Source organism: Tachysurus vachellii, chromosome 5, assembly GCF_030014155.1.
Source record: "Tachysurus vachellii isolate PV-2020 chromosome 5, HZAU_Pvac_v1, whole genome shotgun sequence".
In the NCBI taxonomy this organism is placed as follows: Eukaryota; Metazoa; Chordata; class Actinopteri; order Siluriformes; family Bagridae; genus Tachysurus; species Tachysurus vachellii.
In genome coordinates this window covers 20406010-20426672 of record NC_083464.1, presented here as the reverse complement: position 1 = coordinate 20426672, position 20663 = coordinate 20406010, and the positions used below count along the sequence as shown (strand labels likewise).

The 20663-nt window shown below is 37.1% G+C and overlaps 1 protein-coding gene across 2 annotated transcripts; it reads right to left on the bottom strand.

The window, feature by feature from the left end:
• Nucleotides 1–5613: 5613 nt before the first annotated feature.
• On the bottom strand, nt 5614–18843 carry dgat1b (diacylglycerol O-acyltransferase 1b). Of its 2 annotated transcripts, none has more exons than XM_060870324.1 (18): nt 18690–18843; nt 18395–18617; nt 17931–18018; nt 15590–15630; nt 14759–14844; nt 12875–12927; nt 12613–12718; nt 11601–11729; nt 10224–10289; nt 9879–9982; nt 9742–9780; nt 9579–9620; nt 9444–9488; nt 9191–9303; nt 8982–9047; nt 8707–8794; nt 7199–7261; nt 5614–7054 (listed from the first exon to the last, which is right to left on the bottom strand). In XM_060870324.1, exons 2-18 carry the CDS (start codon nt 18607–18609, stop codon nt 6890–6892), a joined length of 1509 nt encoding a protein of 502 aa, XP_060726307.1. In that variant the 5' UTR covers nt 18610–18617; nt 18690–18843; the 3' UTR covers nt 5614–6889. The 2 variants fall into 2 exon arrangements, with proteins under 2 accessions (XP_060726307.1, XP_060726308.1); XM_060870325.1 differs by having other exon boundaries at nt 18395–18626; nt 18690–18814.
• Nucleotides 18844–20663: the final 1820 nt, after the last annotated feature.

Below are 20663 nucleotides of genomic sequence, written 5' to 3'. Positions count from 1 at the left end.
CCAGGGTCCTGGGTTCAATCCTGAATGCAAGTTTCTGTCACATGCTCCCTGCACCCATTTAGGTTTCTTCTAGGTTTTTTCTGGGTTCTCTCGATGCACATGCTTTATTGTGATGGACGTCCCAGTCGGGGTTCTGGCGAAGATGAACGTAATATCTTATTAACTGTGTGATGTTACTATACAGTGACTAATAATGTACTATAATACACAGAATATGTACAAGTTTTAGGTTCTTTACTTGAATATGTGCAAGGTAAAATATAGCTTATAATGATGTATAAATGCTATGTATGTGTAAGTAAATAAAATGCAAACTAATTATTATAATGTATTCTCCAAATCTGCAACTTTTTATGGTTCATTAGAAATGCACCTGAGCAATTCTTTGCAAAGCCAGCAAGATGTGATATGTTTAAATGCAGTTTATTCTGTGTGACATAATCATAAAGGAATATCATTGTCTAGTGGAAACAAATCACTTTATTTATTTATTTATTTATTTATTTATTTATTTATTTATTTATATATCAGCTTCATACATAAAAGTGCTTCACAATAAATAAAATGTAAATATAAAATGCCAATGTTTGCAATACCATTAACAACAATCTAAGACAATCTTAAATTTAAGTTTTAAAAAATCTAATTATATAAATAAAATAGAAATAAATGGAACATAGATTGAGAAAAACAAAATACTGTTAGATTTAAATAAATCTATATTTTTACTAATAACTGTTGGTGCCAGACAAATACATAGTCACCATCCAGTTTATTAAGAAAACCTATATACCTGTACATTCATGTAGTTCTTGAATCAGCCAGTCATGTGGCTGTGACTTTAATAAATCAATTAATATAATACAGAAATGTCCAAAATACCTCAAACTGTTCATTCTCTATACAGTGTTGATGACAGTCTTAGAATCACGTATTGCTTGTATTGGAGACTTGATATGAAATTTGACTTTTTCACCTCCGCTTCTTTGGCATGTTTGAATAAGAATTTACACCACAACATAGCTTTAGATGCTTGAGATCCAGGCGGTTGTTTGGTTATAGTAAAGTCTGTCTCACATCTGTCTTACTCAAAATCCGATAAAATACCGTTTCTCTGTCTTATATCCACAAGCTGGGCTACTAGCAAATCCTACAAATAACAGGGATTCAAATATGCCAACAGAGTGTGTAAAATAAAACGTCACACTGACAAAAAACACTTGCTCCTAGACTACGATTTTAAAATACAGTCTGTACATGCAATTCCACAAACTTTGAATAATCTCGAACATTAATTCCTACATCATGGATTCCTGAAATGTTTATGAAAGCATTTAAGCAAAGCACCATGCAAAGATTTTTTTTATCATGTAACCTGATAAATACACAGATCAACGGAGACAGGATATCATCTGCTGATGCAGAAACACAAATCACTAAGATCACTAGTACTATCAATAACTCAGAAAAAACTCAAGATTTCAAATAATCTCCCCCAAAAAACCTGCAGTCAGCACCTCCTTTAAATTCCACACAGTCTGTAGACTGTTTTCAACACATGAACATCATCCAGCTGTTCAAGTATTAAGGCTTATTACATAAAGAGTGTGTACACTCTTTTGACTGTTTAAAGCTTTTTATTACTAATCTCTGTGTTGACAGAACACATTACGACCAAGCTGATATTATTTAAGGGACTTTTCGTTTTTTAGTTCTTGAGGTTTGGATTAAACACAGTTGAAGTGATTAGTGAAACAAGCTAATAGCTATAAAAATGCAAGAATAGATATAATATACCTTATGCAGTATTTCATGGTGAATTGTGATTTCTTACATTTGCCAAAAGAAAGAAATAAAATAAATAAAAATCACAGAGGCTACTTTGAGAAGCACTGTTTTTACACTGAATGCCAAAGAATCCACCGCCACGCAAATACAACATTTCCTCTTAGGAATGGAAATCTACAAAATGACACAAGCAGACTTCCTGGTACCACTTTTAGAGTGGAAAATTACTCCATCTCCTTGACTCGCTTTAGCAGAATCAATATACTGAGCTTCTGCTTTTCATCAGCCATGTGAGGCTAAAGACTCAGCTCTGGCAGGTGACACTGTCTCCTGAGGAGAGCTCTGAGCCCTTGGCCCAAATCTGTGAATAAACCTGCTAAAGGAAATGGGAACAAGGTGCGTGACCTCTGTTCACACCCACTTAGACAACCTGTGTTGAGCCACAGCTAAACACAAACTGAATCATTCTAGACTTTAAATCCAGCAGTTAATAAGCAATGCAGTTAGAAATTTACACTTTCCAGCTACAGGGACTTTTGTTCAGTCTGAGTGCAGGATTCAGTCTGCCTCAGTGTTGTACAGGAAGGGATAAAAGCTTAGAAGAGTGTCCCAGGATGTTTAGAAGAGCTTTTTAGAAAAGGACTATAAAGTTCATTACTATGTGACATTTGTTTCAAAACATATCTAATTTTAGAATGCTAATAGACTTTTAGCTCAAACACTATTATTCATTCCTGGAACAGTTCTTTTCTATGTACTTTTAGGGGATGCTTAGAAGTGTAGCATCTAGAAGGACTCTTTGCTTTGTCCTGATGGTAAAGTTGCATATTGCAGAGACCTGAAACTTTTTGGAAAGTTTTTAGGTAAGTTGGAAACTCCATCGGAATATAGAGTTAAGGATGTATTACATAAATATTCATGGACGTCACATTTAAAGGGTGCGTTAGGTTCTCATGGTCAGGTACATAATTTTAAGTGATTATTCATTAATGCGTTGTAAAATCTACAAGCAATGTACAAACAAATTTAAAGCAAAATTAATATAAATCTCAAGATGTCTGTCTTCTCACCAAGACCAGCAGCAGCTCATGAACATAGAATATGTTGGTGCAGGGTGACTTTAATAATGACAGCCCCAGGCAAAATAAAGTCAAGAGGCTAGTACACTTAGCTATAAGCTACTATATCTAGTGAATCTTTGAATGAAACCTGAAATTGGCACACACACACACACACACACACACACACACACACACACACACACACACACACACACACACACACACACACACACACACACACACACACACACACACACACACACGCACACAGCATACAGTCTAACAGCAGCTCTTTTGGAGTGGTTTCAGACATACCTTTGTTCAAATGCATCTAATATATCAGGGGTGTTTCCTATCACCAATCTGTATATTATTAACTAGGATTACCAGGTTGCAGTAACATTTCCAGCCGAACTACATCTCAAAAAGCATGTTAAAGAATTTAATCTAGCCCCAAAAAATGGTTAGTGGGCATTGTTCATCTGAAAATGGGACACAATACGGTCAATATGGTGCACACACATTTCTGATATACAGACACTCCATAATCCTTTTTTTGTTTGCAAAATATTAATAATAGAAATGGTCCTATACACACCTATACACATACCTTACACTTTGTCTTAAGTTTTGTTAAACTGAATTTAAATTTAATATTAAACCCAGTCCTAATCACTACAATTTATTTTGAAATTTGCCTAATTAGATGCAACCCTGTCATTAACTTTCCTGTCTGCTGAAAAAAAAAAAAACAAGCATGGAGCAGCATGTTTCCTTCCCCAATGGGCATCTGTTGTAGCTCTCATTTTTATGCACTATATGCAATAATACCTTTGTGGTGCTAAAAGTGTCTGTGTCTTTTATGGTGCTAAAAGTGTCATCCAGAAAAGTGACCAAGCAATGGAACACAAGCCACCACCTTAACAGAGATATTTTTCAAAGGCAATGTAGAAAGAACGGACACTCATTAGTTTCCTGTAACAGCCACAAAAACTCTTCAGAACAAGTTAAGATTGAGCTAAGGTCGAAGTGATGCCATTTTTATTCTTCTTCTATTTCTGTGGTGGGTACATGGCTTAATCTCCAGCAAGAAATACTTCAACATACAGTACTCCTGCAATATTCTGAAACATGTAGCCTACACTAACTGTGCACTTTATTAAGAACACCTGAACATCTATTCATTCATGCAATTATCTAATCAGCCAATCACTTGGCAACAGCGCAGTGCAGTGCATAAAATCATGCAGATACAGGCTAGCAGCTTCAGATAACGTTCACATCAACCATCAGAATGGGGGAAAATGTGTGGGGTGACAGACTGGCTGCTTTGAGTATTTCTATAAATGTTGATATGCTGGGATTTTTATGCAACAGACTCTAGAGTTTACTCAGAATAGTGCAATAAAGAAAAAACATCTAGTGAGCTGCAGATGTTCGGATAGAAACCACCTTGTCGATGAGAGAGTACAGAAGAAAATATTCAGACTGGTTCAAGCTGACAGAAAAGATACAATAACTCAGATATACAGATAAGCACTCTGTACAATTGTGATGAGCAGAAAATTATCTCAGAATGAACAACACTGGAATGTCAGACCATGAGACAGCTGGGCTACAATAGCAGAAGACCACATCAAGTTTTACTTCTGTCAGCCAAGTATAGAAAGCTGAGGATGCAGTGGGCACAGACTCACCTAAACTAAGACAGTTGAAGGCTGGAAAAACGTGGTCTGACCCGATGAATCTCCATAACTTCTAAAGCTCATATATGGTGGTGAAGGATGTGTAATGGTGTGGGGAATGTTTTCTTGGATTTCTTTGGGCCTGTTAATGCCAATCAATGACACAGTGTATTTGAGTATTACTGTATTTGCTAGCCATGTTGCACAATTTAACCCGTCTTTAATTGACTACCTACAAACTGGTTTCATGAACATGACAGTGACTTCAGTGTTCCTGTGTCCTTCCTGACACCGGATCTGAATCCAGTGGAACACCTTTGGGATGTGGCAGAATGAGAGATTTACAATATGAAAGTGCACCCAAATAATCTGCAGGAGAATGAAGGGAGTCCCTAACCAGTATTTGTATAATGCTCCTAATGGGTGTACAGTGATAATGAGTGTTTTAATAATAAGATAACCGGATACAAAGACATGGTTACATGTTAGATTTCCTATACCAGTGCAAAAGCACAGAAATAATTGTTTCATGGTTCAGCATTCTTGATGTGTGCAGTGGAAATTTTTTAAATGATTTTTAATGCACCATGTGACCCTAATTTTAGCACTGAATTCAAAAGAAACAGCTGTTATATGGATTGTACACTTCTTTACTGTAATGCAGTGTGAATTGTAGTGTCTGAATAGTAGGTCTGTACAGTATGTTCAGACTTGCATTAAATGAATAAGTCTTTGGCCCTGGTTATGCTAGCCTATTGTAAAGTTTGCTCATACGGTTAGGTTTCGGATAGGGTTAGAGTTTTTTAGCCTAGGTTCAGGTGGCATTACCATTTTCCTATAGATTGGCACAGGCTGGGCTAGTGTTACTACAACTTGCTTTGGCCCAGGCTAGGATCAGTGGTTATGTATGAATAGGGCTGATGGTAGTATTACTGCATTCCTGTGGTTTGTGTTGGGCTAGGTTAAGGAGGGGTCTAAGGTAAAGTTTGGTCTAGGATAAAGTCTGGTTCATTTATAGTAACATTTGCTTATACTGAAAATTATTAGTAGGCTTTCCTTGACAAAGCATGCAGACTCTATTTACATTATACCCCAATCTCCATTATGACTTTATTTCTCTGTTAAACTTCATGCCAATGCCCAAAAAGTACAAAAAGTCAATACACAAAGGAATTAGAAACAATATTAACAATATTTGTATTTAAAATTAAGCAAACAATGTTCAATCATAAAACTAATTTTTTTCTACTCAACTCAAACAGTAGATGGCAGGCAATTCCAAAAGTTACAAAACTAAAGATTTACAACAAACTTGATACAGACTAGAGAACAGAACTACTGGTAAAAATAGATAAACTGCATCTCTGCATCAATGGCATTGATTCCCTGCATTGTAATCATTCTTCCAGTACCGTGTGTCAGGCAGTGTTTTAAACAGGCCATAGTGTTTTAACGTGCAATCAACCTTTAAGATAGCGTTGTGTGAAATCATGCCTGCATCTCAGTGTTGGAGATAGGATATTTATACAGTACTACCTCAAGCTATTATACAACTTATCTCCAAAGCCATTTATCACCAACTTGTACTGATTGGAGGGACCTGGCACCCTCATCATCTTGAAAACAAATGGCTCCAAAAGGACAAAATCTGCAGAAAATATCACAGTCGGAGATTACACTGTATCTGCTATTCTATGGAATATAATTATGTTTGATGAATGTCTCCACATGAAGGTATAATTACATGGCCTAAGAGTTTCATTCATACACTTTATGATTTACAAGACACCAGTAGGTGGCACTCCCTGATTTTACACAATTACGTCTCCAGTATACACCCAGGAGCTTAGAGTAAACCAGAACACACTGAAAAACAAACATTGTACTATACTATATTAAACATTAACAGTCTACAAATGTACTTTTCATGCAAAATGAATGTCAAAGTTAACAATTCATACATAAAATGTTGTGGATCCTATTAAAAAATGATCTAAAATGACATCAAATATCATAATACCCTTAAAAATTACATACATTTGTTCATATTATCTTTTAAATGCTCTAGCTGTGATCCATTTGCTATATTTGATCAGTAAAGTAATATCAATATAAAACATTTTTAAAAATCCTATCTGTCCATTCTAAGCCTACAATTGTGAAAGACATCTGCTGAATTCAAGCACTAACGTCTCAGGAAGGCATCACATAACTGTCAAGGCATTTGTTCGAAATAAATTCCAGTGAATTTGTTTGATGCCTGTGAAGATCCTTTTCTTTGAGGAAGGCGTGATAACTGGAGGTGTAAGTTGGACGGCAGTGAGACAGTTTCGGGAGCAGTGCGCAGTCTGCAGCTTAGAGAGTTGCTGGTTCTGCTGCTTCCTCCAGGTGGTGAATGACGTAGTAGTCATGGACGTACATGAGAACAGCTATTGGCTGGCCAATTATGAGAGAAAGCCACACGGCAGCATTTCCATAGTTACCCCTAAGAAACCGCCCTACAAACCATGCCAATGGCAGCTGCAATAAAGACATTTCTTCAAGTTAAAAATAGAGTACATATATTACATATGGAAAAATATACCGTCTTTGCTAGTCACACCAGCTGAAAACGTACACACACACACACACACACACACCTTAGTACATTTTGATCATTTTTACCTGAGCCATCATGCCCATGAATGCCCACAGTCTGAACATCTTCAGAGGAACACTGACCAGATACTGCACACACACACACACCCACAAAAAACACTGCAAATGACCAAATGCAAATGACATGAACATAACCTAAAACCTAAAAAATTTCTGATGTTCCAGTGCTAAATCAGACCAAAGCTTACAGTCTTATCGCAGATGTTCTCTGGAAGTTCTCAAACTACTCTAACTCGTCTGAGTTTAGAAAGCTGGCTTCAGAAACACTCCTCCAAAGGTGACTTTCTGAACAGGCCTGGGTGTTCTCTGTGATATCTGGATGCACCTGTAGCTTAAATGCCCTTTGTCCTGTCGGTTTCTTTCAGGCAAGCGCTTATCGCAGAGAGCAGCAGGGTGATATCGTGTTGCTTTACATTGCTCCTCATCCACAAAACTATACTCTAACCTTCACAAGTACCGAAAAATGTTTTATTGCAACCTCAACACTAGGGGTGAACACCTCAGGCTTCTTACAATTTTAATGAAATATCTAACAATTCTACTGAATCTGCAATGATCATATATATATAATACACAAAACACAATATGATCTAATGGTTTTGAGTCATAAGATGAAGTTTGAATAGTGGATGATACCACTGGATCTGTTATAATGCTATACATTATGATTTTAAGAAGCTTCTGATAGAGGTGTGACTAATTTTGTTTGAAATCTGTGGGAAGGCCTACAGTTAATTTGGGAATGATTATGTGTTTTGGGCAAATCATCTATCTGCTAGTTTATTTAAAAAAAAAAAAATTCATTCAACCAGCTTTGTCAATAATAATGTATAATCAATCACAGCAGATAAAGGATTTATGATTTTTGCCTTGATTAATTTGAATCATTGCCTTTCAAATCGATGGTCCAAACCATCTGACTGTTACACTCCTACTCAATACCTTACAAGTGGCCTTCACCGAGTCAGAGATTTAAGATTAATCACAAATCTATACACTGTTAATTTGTCCCAGGTTCTAATTTGTGTTACTTTGTAACTTTGAAGATATATATATATATATATATATATATATGTGTGTGTGTGTGTGTGTGTGTGTGTGTGTGTATATATATATATATATGTATATGTGTGTGTGTGTGTATAATATATATTATACACACACACACACACACACATACATATATATATATATATATATATATATATATATATATATATATATATATATATATATATATATATATATATATATATATATATATATATATATACATACACACTTATATAGTTCCATTCTTACAAACATGATACAAATATTTCATTCTGTCATTTCTATTGTCTGAAACCAGATAAAATTTTATAGCTCAGATACTGTTTCTGAAAGGTATTTACTTTACTGTTGATCACAGAATTATATTCTTGCCTGTTAGAATCCTGTATGAATTGTTCATTTTAATATAACCTGATTGTTATTCAATATTTAAAAGAATGTTTGATTTATGGACATCTCACCTCATGAAAAAAGGCTGAGGCAAAGAAAACCGCTGATTGGCTCACTAACTTGCTGGCCCCCTTCTTCAGCAAGGGCTTGTAAAAATGTCTTTGGGAAAAAAAAGAAGCAAAGAGAGAGGGAGAATAAACAGTCACTCAACACAGTAAATAAGCATGCATAATGTGCCAGACGGATCACATCATAACGTCTCTTCATTACAGTCTGGATACGCTTCACTGCACTGTGTTTTATCCAGCTAACTCTTCAGCTGTCTACACTTCTTTGAAAATCTTACCGTAGGCACCATTTATGGACAGGGATGTTCCAGTTTTGCCAGAAATAAGTTACAGTTTCTGCATTCCTGGAAAGAAAATAAGCAAGATCTAAGAAATGATGTCAAAGTGCAGATCTGTAATGTTATTACAAAACAATTTAAACAGGAACACTACAGAAGATGGTTCCATAAACTGTACAACATTTGTATTAAATGATATATTTGCATACCACCAGTCTCTGTAAAATTCCCGATCTCCAAATCTCATAAGTTCAGCCACAAAGTTCATGGACGAGTGAAAAAAACAGTAAAAGAATATCAACCAGAGACAGTGGTTGGGGACCTGATATTCAAAGAGGACAAAAAACAATTGCACTGATTCATGTTTTTCTGTCTGTGTTTGTTGAACCACATTAACATTTATTTTAAACCTATGTCTGCAGTCAGGAAGACACAACTAACAAAAAAAAACCTGCTACTTACAGCTAGCCTGAGCAGGCGCTCAGTCATTCTGGAGAAATCCATTTCCTGTGTAAGAAATGAGGGTTAATCCAAATCTCTATGTTCTATTCTGCTGCTGATCAGAAAACAGTGAATGGTGGATCAACATAAAAATACCTGCAATGGCTTCATTGAACTTTGTATAACTGGTACAATCCACTGAAGAACAACAGAAATGAACACGAGAGAAAAAAAAATTAAGCTTATTAAAAAAAAAAATCCCAGGAGAAATTATGATCAAAAATGTTTCCCCTAATGATAGCAAAATAATATGGCATACCTGCTGTGTTAAGCCAACTAGCAGCTGAGTGAGCAGCAACTGTAAGACAGATGGTTACATTGGCAATACAAGTAATGCATTATGGTAAATTTTACAGAAATGGGAAAAAAAGTAAATAAAATGACACCGCCACATACCATCTCAAACAACCTCCTGAGCAGGAATCCCATCCGTACAGATTTAGAACGAGGAAAATTCAGCTCATAGCACAATGTGGGAGCAAAAGCAAAATAAAACATATCTGGACGTAAAAAGAAAATGTGGTCAGCGTTCATTTAATCTGTATAGTGCCATTAACCCAATTCTCTTGTTCGTCTCAAAGGAAATAATTCCCTAAGTGTTGCAAGGTATTCTGTATCTATGGTTAAACCAAACATAAATGGTGCACAGTACATTTATGAGAATGAGGTGTCCTCGGAGTTAGACTCTATGGTACATTTATCTTGTCTTAATGGGGATGAAGTCAAAGCAGGATTACTGACCTTTCAGGGAGAGGTTTCCAGGATAGGACACATACGTTTCTCCACTGGTAGATGGTGTTGATGGACCTGGCATATGAAAGCCGAGTCAAGAGATGAGTGGATGGATAGGAGTTCATTTACACCATAACCAGCCTTAAGTAATGTAGGCAGCACTGGCTCAATGGTAATAGGCTACTGCTATCAATATCACCATCGCCACTACCTGATACTGCTGTTCTGACTCTGCTGCGGGTGAATTACAATACTGTAGGTGGTGTAGGAGATAAGTAAAGGAAACAAACAAAGAATCGGTCCAACTTTATATGATTAGAAGTTAGTTAGTTGTGAAATCTATATGCCCATGTGTCAATTTGTACTTCTCAAAATCCACGGGGTTATAGAGAACGTTTCATGTAGGTTATTGAATAGCATGAATCTATGTGAATAGGATTTTGACATTTCCTTAAGAATACTGGCATTTTCTTGCAAGACCAGAAGACAAATCCTAAAAAAAAACTGGGTCATGGCTATCTTCTGACAGAAATTAAAGAGACAGATCATTCAATACATGATACAGGGATGAAGATGTGGGCAGGCAATAAGAAGAGAAAGGAGAAACAACATGAAAAGCTGAGAGTGAAATTTAAAAAGAAAAAGTGCTGAAAATGGAAGTCAATATTAAGAGGGAACAAACAAATGCTTAATATTATGTGCTGATTACTAAGCAATTAATGATATAAAATGAAAGAATGGGGTGAATGAATCATGGCTGCACATGTGGACTTGCGCCAAACTCACGAGTGCAACATTACAAATAGAGAACATTTATCAAGAAGAATTTCATCCACGACCGGCCGAGTTGTTATCGGCAAAAGAAATGAAACAACGGCTCATTATTTATCCAGGTTTCCTTATAGATCTGCAAGGCCACACTGTGCTCTTAGTTCTTAATTGCAGTAGTACAGACCTTCCACTAAATAAGTAATTCAAAATGCAGGTACCACACTCTGCTACAGTAAGATAAGAATTTAATAAATATACATAAGAGTCAAAGAAGCATGATTGAGAATCGTGATCCCAATTCTAAGCAAAAAAAAACAACAACAACCTGCTATTCCTAATTTATCAAGAATGGCGCAGCCCAAATACAGTTCATTGTACTGAAGGAGTTCTAGGAGCAATATTTTGTTTACAAAGCGTCTGTTGCGTGCTGTACTACGAAAATTGTGAGATCAACAATAACTGTGTCAAATTAATTTGGCAAATAAATAAATAAATAAATAAACAAATAAAACTAAATGAAGTGATTTGAATAAAGTAAACTATTCAGTGAGCATAATCAGTATGAAAGAATGGCAGGTTGATTCTCCTTGCCTAGAGGATAGTGAGTGTACTCACATGACAGTGATCTGGACAGGCTGCGAGCCTTCGCCTGCATCCGTTCCCTGCACCACCTGTTCACGTCCTTATAAGAGTAGAGCTTCAGAAACAGGATAGTGTAGACAGCCAGCGCAAAGGCACCGCCAACTAAACAGAGCCAAGAGTACAAAAGCAAATGAGGAAGGGAGAAGAGAGGACCATTTTGAGAAAATGTACATGTGCACGAATATAAAACACACATAAAGCAAAAAACAAAAGTCAAAATAAAAGGGCAATTGTTACCGAGGTGCAATGCAAATGCAAATCACACAACATTCTTAATGTCCCAAATGATGTGCAAGCAGACAATTCAGGAAAAAAAAAAAAAGAAAAAAAAAAGTGAAATTGTCATAACACAAGCCCAAAAGCAACCTGATGACACAGTCCTGGCACTGAAGATACGTGTGTAGGCCACCACAGCTTTATCAATAGCAGCCATATGCCGGGTGGAAATGGCCCATGCAGGGACTCTTGGGCTCGGCTATAATGCCAATAGCAGCCCCAGTGGCCTCACCGCTGACCTTACTGTCTCATACACAAGGGTGGAGTGTGGCACAAACCCAACAGATGGAGTGCCTTTGGCACCTCCCATTGTGCAAACAGATGAGGCAGAATCACAATGCCAGAAAAAAGGTTTACACCAAGGGAAATAAGGCAATATGCTACCCAATAGATACTAGACAAGCTGTGTGAAGTCTTGATAGCTTCATGAGACCACAAAAATTAACATAAGGCAATATTTGGGTATGATATAGATGGTAAGACTTGATCAGACTGTAGATAATGTCTTAATTTTTTAATTACAACTTCTTTAAAGTGTCATTCCTATGATGATGCCATCAGTATTTTGAGCCATGTTTTTGTTTGCAGACGGATATGTGATGAATTAGCAGCAGCGAGATTTTACAAATGCTGATCACCAATTCTACACTCTTGCAATTACAATGCTTTGAGGATATCTGGGAGAAAGCAGCCATGGTGTATTCCTCACCTGGTGTTACAGATGGCAGCATGAGCACAATGACCACTGGAAAGCACAAGATTACTGACAGATTGATGATATGAATAATCAGGCCAATCTGCTCACTGAAGGCTCCCTGTATGAAAGTAAGAAAAATAAAGATTTGCTTTTTTTTTTTTAAAATTCTTTCATTATAATTAAAAACAGATAGATTAAAACCACAGATTTTTAGACCATGATCTGTATGATGTTTACATCTGTAATGGTTTGGGTCTGAAGCTGGCAAACTTACGATAGCTAATTTCCTCTCTATGTACAGCGCCACAAGTATGAACACATTTGAAACTGGAAGAAGACAAGAGATGAATTATGAACCAATGACATTGCAAAACACAAAGAAGCAAACACACAAAATAAATAAATAAATAAATAAAAAATTGCAATAGCATGACTTATATTTAAAATTTTTATAACTAAATAACTTAAATATTAATAAATGAATAATAACCAAGGTATTTAAGGGGTTAATATGAAGAGAATTATTGATATGGTATAAAAAAATGGTGCCTGGTATTTTATAGCTCTAATCAGCCTTTTTTTAATCCTACAATCAATTTTCTTTTTTCCATTAACCACCTTCTATCAATCTTCCATTTCTGCAACTACAAGACTTGATCCTTATCCATGTGCAAATAAGCACAGAGGGATTTTATACTCTAAGAATCTCCTAACAAAAATGCAAAACTTAACATTTAAAGCACTTTTAAAGAGAAGGAAAATTAAGCAGCAGACACCCATTAATTAATTATATATGCACCAAATGATTTAATATGCATCTGACATACAGCAGCACTCAGCAGCAAAGGAGCTGTTTAGTATGTCACCAATCAAAACAGGGTCAACCTTTTGCCCTCAAAATTAACCCAGTGACAGCTATGATACACACACACACACGCACACACCTCAGGCAATGAAACAAAACATCACAGAGATGGAGCTGAAAGTATGCTTAGCAGAGACATAGAAGACTAAAGATAAGCAGAAAAACATGCACCTTTCATCAAGTAAAAGAATTACTTCTTTTGAAACAGATTACTGAAACAGAATAATTTATTTTGGGGAAAAATAAAACACACAGTTCCAAAAGTTTTGATTTTTAACGCTGAATTTTAACGCTGTTGGCTTGTACTAGACTAAAGACTTAAATACAAAAAGTATGAAGATTTTCCTATGTGAAACCAACGTTCAATCACTCCCAGTTAGATATTTTGAGCGAGCATGTACTCTAAAAAGCAGCTCACTCGAGACTGACAGGAAGTCTGACTGCTGCCTGCAGTAATCACGGCTCAGAAATTTCACTATAACGCTCAAAACGGAGCGGAGAAGATTTTTGCCTATTTATGTAGACGCTTAATCTGCCATTCCTTGTTAAACGTATGCTCCGACTTTAAGCATTTTAAACATATAACACATTTTTAACTGCTTAATAACATACCTGAAAACTCCAGACAGATGAAAAATACTCCTCTGCAGCTTTATCATTAACATAGCTATGCTAGCTAAGTAGCTAACAGCTAGACTGTATTAATATCTGAAGTGGAATTAATTAGCTCTCAGTAACCTGAGCTGTCAGTGAGTTGACATATTTTCCACCATGAAATATAAGAGTTATATCTGTACAGTTAACAATACTGTATATTCGAAAGATTTGACAACTGAAGTTAAGTGATTTTTGAAGCTCCGTTTTTTGTGGGCATCACTAAATAGAGCACGTGGAATAGTTTTAGCATGCGTGCTTGTTAGCATAGGGTGTGAGGTGCTGTTATATAAGCAACATAAAAATGGCCTTAATTGCAGTTTACCGACTGTGACGTTCCCGCTGTGAAAGCAAATGTTCTTTAAAATGTCGCAGAGAGAAAGAAAAAAAACGTCAGTAAACTTTTGATTGGACCACAGGATACCACTGAGGAGATGGCAGAGAAAGATCACCTTGAACGCTAAGTTATGCTCATTGGCAACACCTACCTAACAGTCCCACCCAAAAAAATACTAATAGGATTTACACAAAATCACTTAAATGTTGAATTTCAACGTCAGATCGGCAAAACAGCAAAAGGTTTGCAAGTATGAAATAAACTAAAAAAAAATGCTTTGCAAAAGTGTAGGATAAACATACCAATGACCAGGCATGCAGCCGGCCAACTGTACGGGTCCTTCACGAACAACGACACCACTTGAATGGGGTCCACTAGTACACCATACCTTAAAACAGTATACAGTGATTACCAAGGTGACAAAATGACTGAATACATGAGCTACATATTCACGTTTATGCATTCTCCTTATCTAACAACCTTTTCTGACACAATTGTTCCTTTATGTGGGGATGCAGTAGCTTAGTGTTTAAGGTGTTGGACTACTGATTGGAAGGTTCCAAGTTCAAATCCCACGTCCATCAAGCTGCCGCTGCTGAGCAAACCCTCAACTGATTAGTTGTATAAATTGAGAAAATATTGAAAACGTTCTGGAGAAGGGTGTCACCAAAAGCTGTAAATGTAATAATGTGCTTCTATCTTTTGTTTGAAACAATACATGTCCACCTGTCTCACCTGCACATCTGCTCTAACTGTGTCTCATAAATGTTTGTTTTGCATGTGAAAGTGTTTGCATGGCTGTGACTAGAGCTGGCAGCTGGAACGTAACTGCTTGCCTACAGTGGAGTACAACATGATAGCAGCATATGGTGCCCTCAGCATGGGGCTCAGCAGTCCCACCGAGTCAGAGCTGGTCCTGTGCATGCACCCAAGCAACCTAAACATCTCGAATATTCCAATCATTATAGTTAATAGTTAGGTGAAGTCTTGGACATATGGTTCCTACAACAAGTGTTCTTTATTTCAAACTGGCCTATAGCACGAGCCAAGCCTGATATCAAAAAGTATTTTCGTAAAGAAAGCTAACTGAGCGATCATCATGAAATATGGGCCAGTATGTAACGTCTACAAACCTGAGAAGGTTTTCCAAGAACAGACGTGCATTGCTCAAGATCTGTAAGACAAAGACAAAGAGTGACAGAAGCTACTGTATAAGGTGACTGCTCTTAAGTTAATCATACCATTCATAGCTAATAATATCATTTCACAGCACGGTTAGCATTACTAGACAGAAAATGGATTATTGTCAACATTTATTCATTTTGAAATCAAGCTATCATTTTTGTTTTTCATTCTATGGAGCAGTAAAACAACATATATATATATATATATAAAGCCATATACAACAATATATAAAGCCAACCATGTCTCTGTAGTAACCTTGGAAACCCTCAAAGGCAGAATAAAACGTAAAATGTAAATGTATCCATCTGTGTTTGAAACTGAGAATGAACAAGCTAACCTCAGCTTGGGTTCATGATGAGGAGCCGTTTCAGGAAATCTATTCTTAGGTGCCACTTGGCACTAACTGTGTCCCCCAAACACACTGCAGAACAATGATTCATCGAGTGCCAAGTGAGTGCCATGCCACATACTTCAACACGATCACTTGTTTTTGAGCTACTTTAAATTCATCCAGGGAATGGTAATGTGCCAGAATTGCCAAAGTGATTCTTTCTAATCATTACAATGTTATAGAAAAAACTTTCAGGATATCTTCACGGTCATTGCAACAAGCAGCTCATTACACTATTATCCATGGTGCTACTGTATATAGTGTCTATTATAACAGACATATCAGTGACACTCTGCTTTATTGTATTTTTATGTGTCCAAGGTTACAGCTGGACTATCCAATCAGCCTGTCAGGAACAGTACAATGCATACGGTATAGTTCAAGAACTTCAGTAAGTATTCATACAAAACATCAGTCAGCTCTTTTCAAATCTTCAGTCGTTCAGTACTGGTGAGCCTTGGCCCATTGTAGTCTCAGAGTCTTGTTCTTGGCTGAAAGCTAAGGAACCTCAGGTGGTCTTCTGCTGTTGTAGGCAAGGTTTGGCTTCTTGTGTATTCTGAGATGATTTTCTGCCTCTGCTGTAGAGTGTTGTGAAGGTCAGAGCTCTCTCCTTAACAAGGTATTCCTACCTACCAGCAAAACTGCTGCTGGATTTTTTGTTGTTGTTGTTTCTGGCACAAATCTGTGAAAACTCTAGAGACTGTTGTATGTGAGAAGCCCAGGAGATCAAATGTTAGTAAAATACTTAAACTAGCCTGTCTGGCACAACCAACCATGGCATGGTTGAAGTACCAGAAATCACACATCAATTGATGTAAAAATGAACCAAAGCTCTTCACCTGTATCTGCATGATTTTATGCTTTGTGCTGCTATTGCCTAATTAGCTACATGCATGAACGTGCTAGGGTTCATGTGTTCCTATGTGCACATTCATACACTCATTAACACCTGGGCACAGTTTTGCATAGCCAGTCCAGCTAACAACATGTTTTTGAGAGGTTGGAGGAAACCAGAACAGTTGGAAGAAACCTACACAGATACTTGATGTAAATACCTGCTTGGGTTGCCTTAGCACCCATATAACTATCTTATATACTATATGATTGAAGGTTTTGTGGCATCCATATGTGTGCACTGAGCAGCCCCTTTCAGATTTAGTCCTCATTTGCTGTTTTATATGTATATCTACTCTGGCTGTGAGGATTTCATTCAGGCAACAGGGCAGCATTAAAGTCAGTCAATGATATTGAGTGATTCCTGTGGTGCAGTCAGTGCTTCAGTTCCCCCAAAGGTGTTCAGTGGGGTTGAGGTCAAGCCCCTCTATGCAAGACACTCAAGTTCTTCTACTCCAACCATCTACTCCAAAGAAGGGAAACTGTAATGCTAAAGGATTCAAAGACACACGATACAACTGTGCACTTTCAACTATGTAGAAACACTTTGTGGGGAAGAACCACATATGGGTATGATGGTCAGGTGTCCATGGTTTTAGCCACATAATGTTTTGACTGGTGCTGTCCGAAAAGAAACTTCAACCAATCTATCATTAACTCGATGTTCACCAGCAATTTTTGTAATGAAACTGAGATGGGTAATTTATTTGCACGATTTATTTGCACGATTTATTTGACAGGAGCTTATTTCCTTTATGGTATGGTCTTCTGAAGACTTCTGAAGAAGCCTAGGCTCTGTTCAAGGATTATAAACTCACTTAAACAAGGTACACAGTGAGTCGTGTATGATACATGATTTGACGTTGTTAGAACAAGAAAAAGGAGATGGTGTAGATTGATGTCTTTTGTTTTACTCATACAGGTTACACAACCATCAGGCTACAGGTACAATTTGTCTTGTGTCTGCATGGCAAAACGAACAAAAAAAAAAACAACAAACTCACCAGCATGACAACACACCAGTTCAGGATTCCTCTGTAATTTTTGAAACTGCTTGCGGAACTCAGCATCGACTCTTGCAACCTGTGGCAACTGTACGAACAGACGTGAAGCAATCAATGTAATCAAGCAGCTGAACCTGTTCTGTAATGTGGACCACATGAAGGGGTGATTTCTGTGGTAATAAAGTGAGATTCTGTGAACGAGGCACCACTAATCCTTGTACTGAAGTTTTATTTGAAACACCACAGTGCAAGGACACTAATCTGAGTGCTCTAAGACATGCAATGGGTTACAAATGAACTTGTTTTTTAGTGATTTGTGAAGTAAGCTGCTTTATTATACGGTCACACCCAAATGAACACGAAACATGGGCTACATTTGTAAAAAGTATATGATACCAAACATTATGGTAAACTAAAACAGTTGGTAGAGACTTTGAATATCTCCAGAATAAGCAGTTTTTCACCTCAGGTTATCGTTCCGACTAACTTTTCTCTTCTCCTCGGGTAAAACCAACGTCTGTGCGTCGTGTCCCTTGTGTTTAGGTGGAATCCACGTGGGACTGTTCGTATCAGGTGAGCTCGCGCCATTCGGACGTCGCACGAGCTCACCTTTAGCGCTGGTGATAGTCGCGCGCCTTCTGCTGCGAGTTACAGCACGGAAGTCGTTCACGTCACCCATGACCTAGACTGGATGCACTACGATATTTCACTTAGTAGATAAGAATCAGACACAGGTGAAGAAGCATGCACAAGTCTTACCCATGGCTTGAAACAAACGTCTCTTCTTAAAGGGTCAAATATTCCTGGATTGCAAGCGCGCGCTCGGGTTTTTCCAGGTTGCGTGTATTTTTTTTCCACGTCACACCTTCCTGTGCACGCGCTGAACTTTTCTCTGGACGCGTTTCCGCAGTTTCAAAACTTACAAGCAGCTTCCTGCCTTGAGCCAATAGCAATGAAAAGAAAGGAAAAACCTACGAAAAGGGGGGAAAAATTATAATAAATAATTGTCTGCGTCAGAACCGACTTCATGCTGCGTGGTGTTGAAAAAACTATATAGCTGACGTGCGGTTTGTTTATTTATATGTTTATATTTATACACTTTATTACATAGTGAACTCTTGTGGGCGTGGCCACTGTGGCCTCTTTGCTTAAGATGTTTGCATTGAATTTGCACACAGAGAGAAATGGCAAACACTTTGAACCAGGCTTGCCTAATTGCTTTCAAACTGAAGTATGTATTTCTTGTAAAAATTAATAATAATTGAGATTTTAAATGTTTAAGAGATAAGATATACCTTTATTCGTCCCACAATGGGGACATTTCTCTGTTACAGCAGCAAAGAGAAAGAAATTTACACTTACTTGTGTTGTGTATATACTGTATATTATATTGTTTTTAATTTTTTATATATATATATATACATATATATATATACACATATATATATATATATATATATATGTGTATATATATATGTGTATATATATATATATATATATATATATATATATATATATACACACACACACACACATATATATATATATATATATATATATATATATATATATATATATATATATATATATATATATAAATTAAAAACAATATAATATACAGTATATACACAACACAAGTAAGTAGTTACGCTAACAGACATATTGCACACAGGTAATATTGCACGTTTTTCAAAATTTCTGTCATTGCACATGTGTTGTTTAAATACATTGTTATTGTTATTGTTATTATTACAGTTAAACAGTAATCTAGTGTGTAATTATGGTGACTGGTTCACTGGGAGCAGCTTTAATTGTAAAGTCTAATAGCAGCAGGGTGAAAAGACCGTCTGTACCTTCAGACACTTAGGATGTAACAGTCTGTCACTGAAGGAGCTGCTCAGAGATGAAACCGTTTCGTACAGGGTGTGAGAGTCGTTCTCCAGCAATGATGATAGTTTTGCTACCATCCTCCTTTCTCCCAACTCCTGTACAGTGTCCAGAGGAAAATCCCCAGGACTGAGCTGGCCTTCCTGGTCAGCTTGTCCAGTCTCTTCCTTTCTGCAGTAGAGATGCTGCTGCACCAGCATACCACACCATAGAATATGACTAAGGCCACCACAGAGTCAAAAAAGGTCTTCAGTAGCTCTCCCTGCCCTCCAAAAAGACCTTAGTCTCCTCAGCAGAAAGAGTCTGCTCTGCCTCAGTATTGTCTGTCCAGATAAACACCCAGGTATTTGTAAGAGTCCACTCTCACAATGTCCTTTCCCTGAATGATCACTTGGTGTAATGAAGTTTGTTTGTGCTTACGGAAATCCACCCCCAGTTTTCTTCAGTTTTCCCCGCATTTAACTGGAGGCTGCTCCGTTGGCACCAGTCCACAAAGTGGATGAGACCCCAAAAATCTGACCCCATTGGTCTGGAGATGAAGATTTGTTATGTCTGTTTTCTTAAAAGCACTGATTGCATTTTAACATCAGTTCATCAAAAACACAGATAATAAGGAGGGAAAATACAGAATTAGAAACATAGTTAGGTTTAATCTTTTTGGTCAGAGCAAAATATGAATAACCAACAGTTTTGCACAGTTGTTGCTAACACCATCAATAATAATACAACCACCTGCATGTTTGCTGCACACATATGCCACCAAATAAAATAGGCAATGAGACATTAATTTTATGCAGTTTCATGCCCTCTGTTTGCCTTCCTGCATGGCCTGTCAACTGGAGGAAC

Excerpts from the sequence above, each read along its gene's own strand:
- dgat1b (XM_060870324.1), bottom strand. The coding sequence starts at position 18,609 with ATGGGTGACGTGAACGACTTCCGTGCTGTAACTCGCAGCAGAAGGCGC. Across the intron at positions 9,304-9,443 it reads AGCGCCTGCTCAGGCTAGCT|GTCCCCAACCACTGTCTCTG; the intron begins GTAAGTAGCAGG and ends TTTGAATATCAG. Across the intron at positions 8,795-8,981 it reads GTCCATAAATGGTGCCTACG|ACATTTTTACAAGCCCTTGC; the intron begins GTAAGATTTTCA and ends TTTTTCCCAAAG.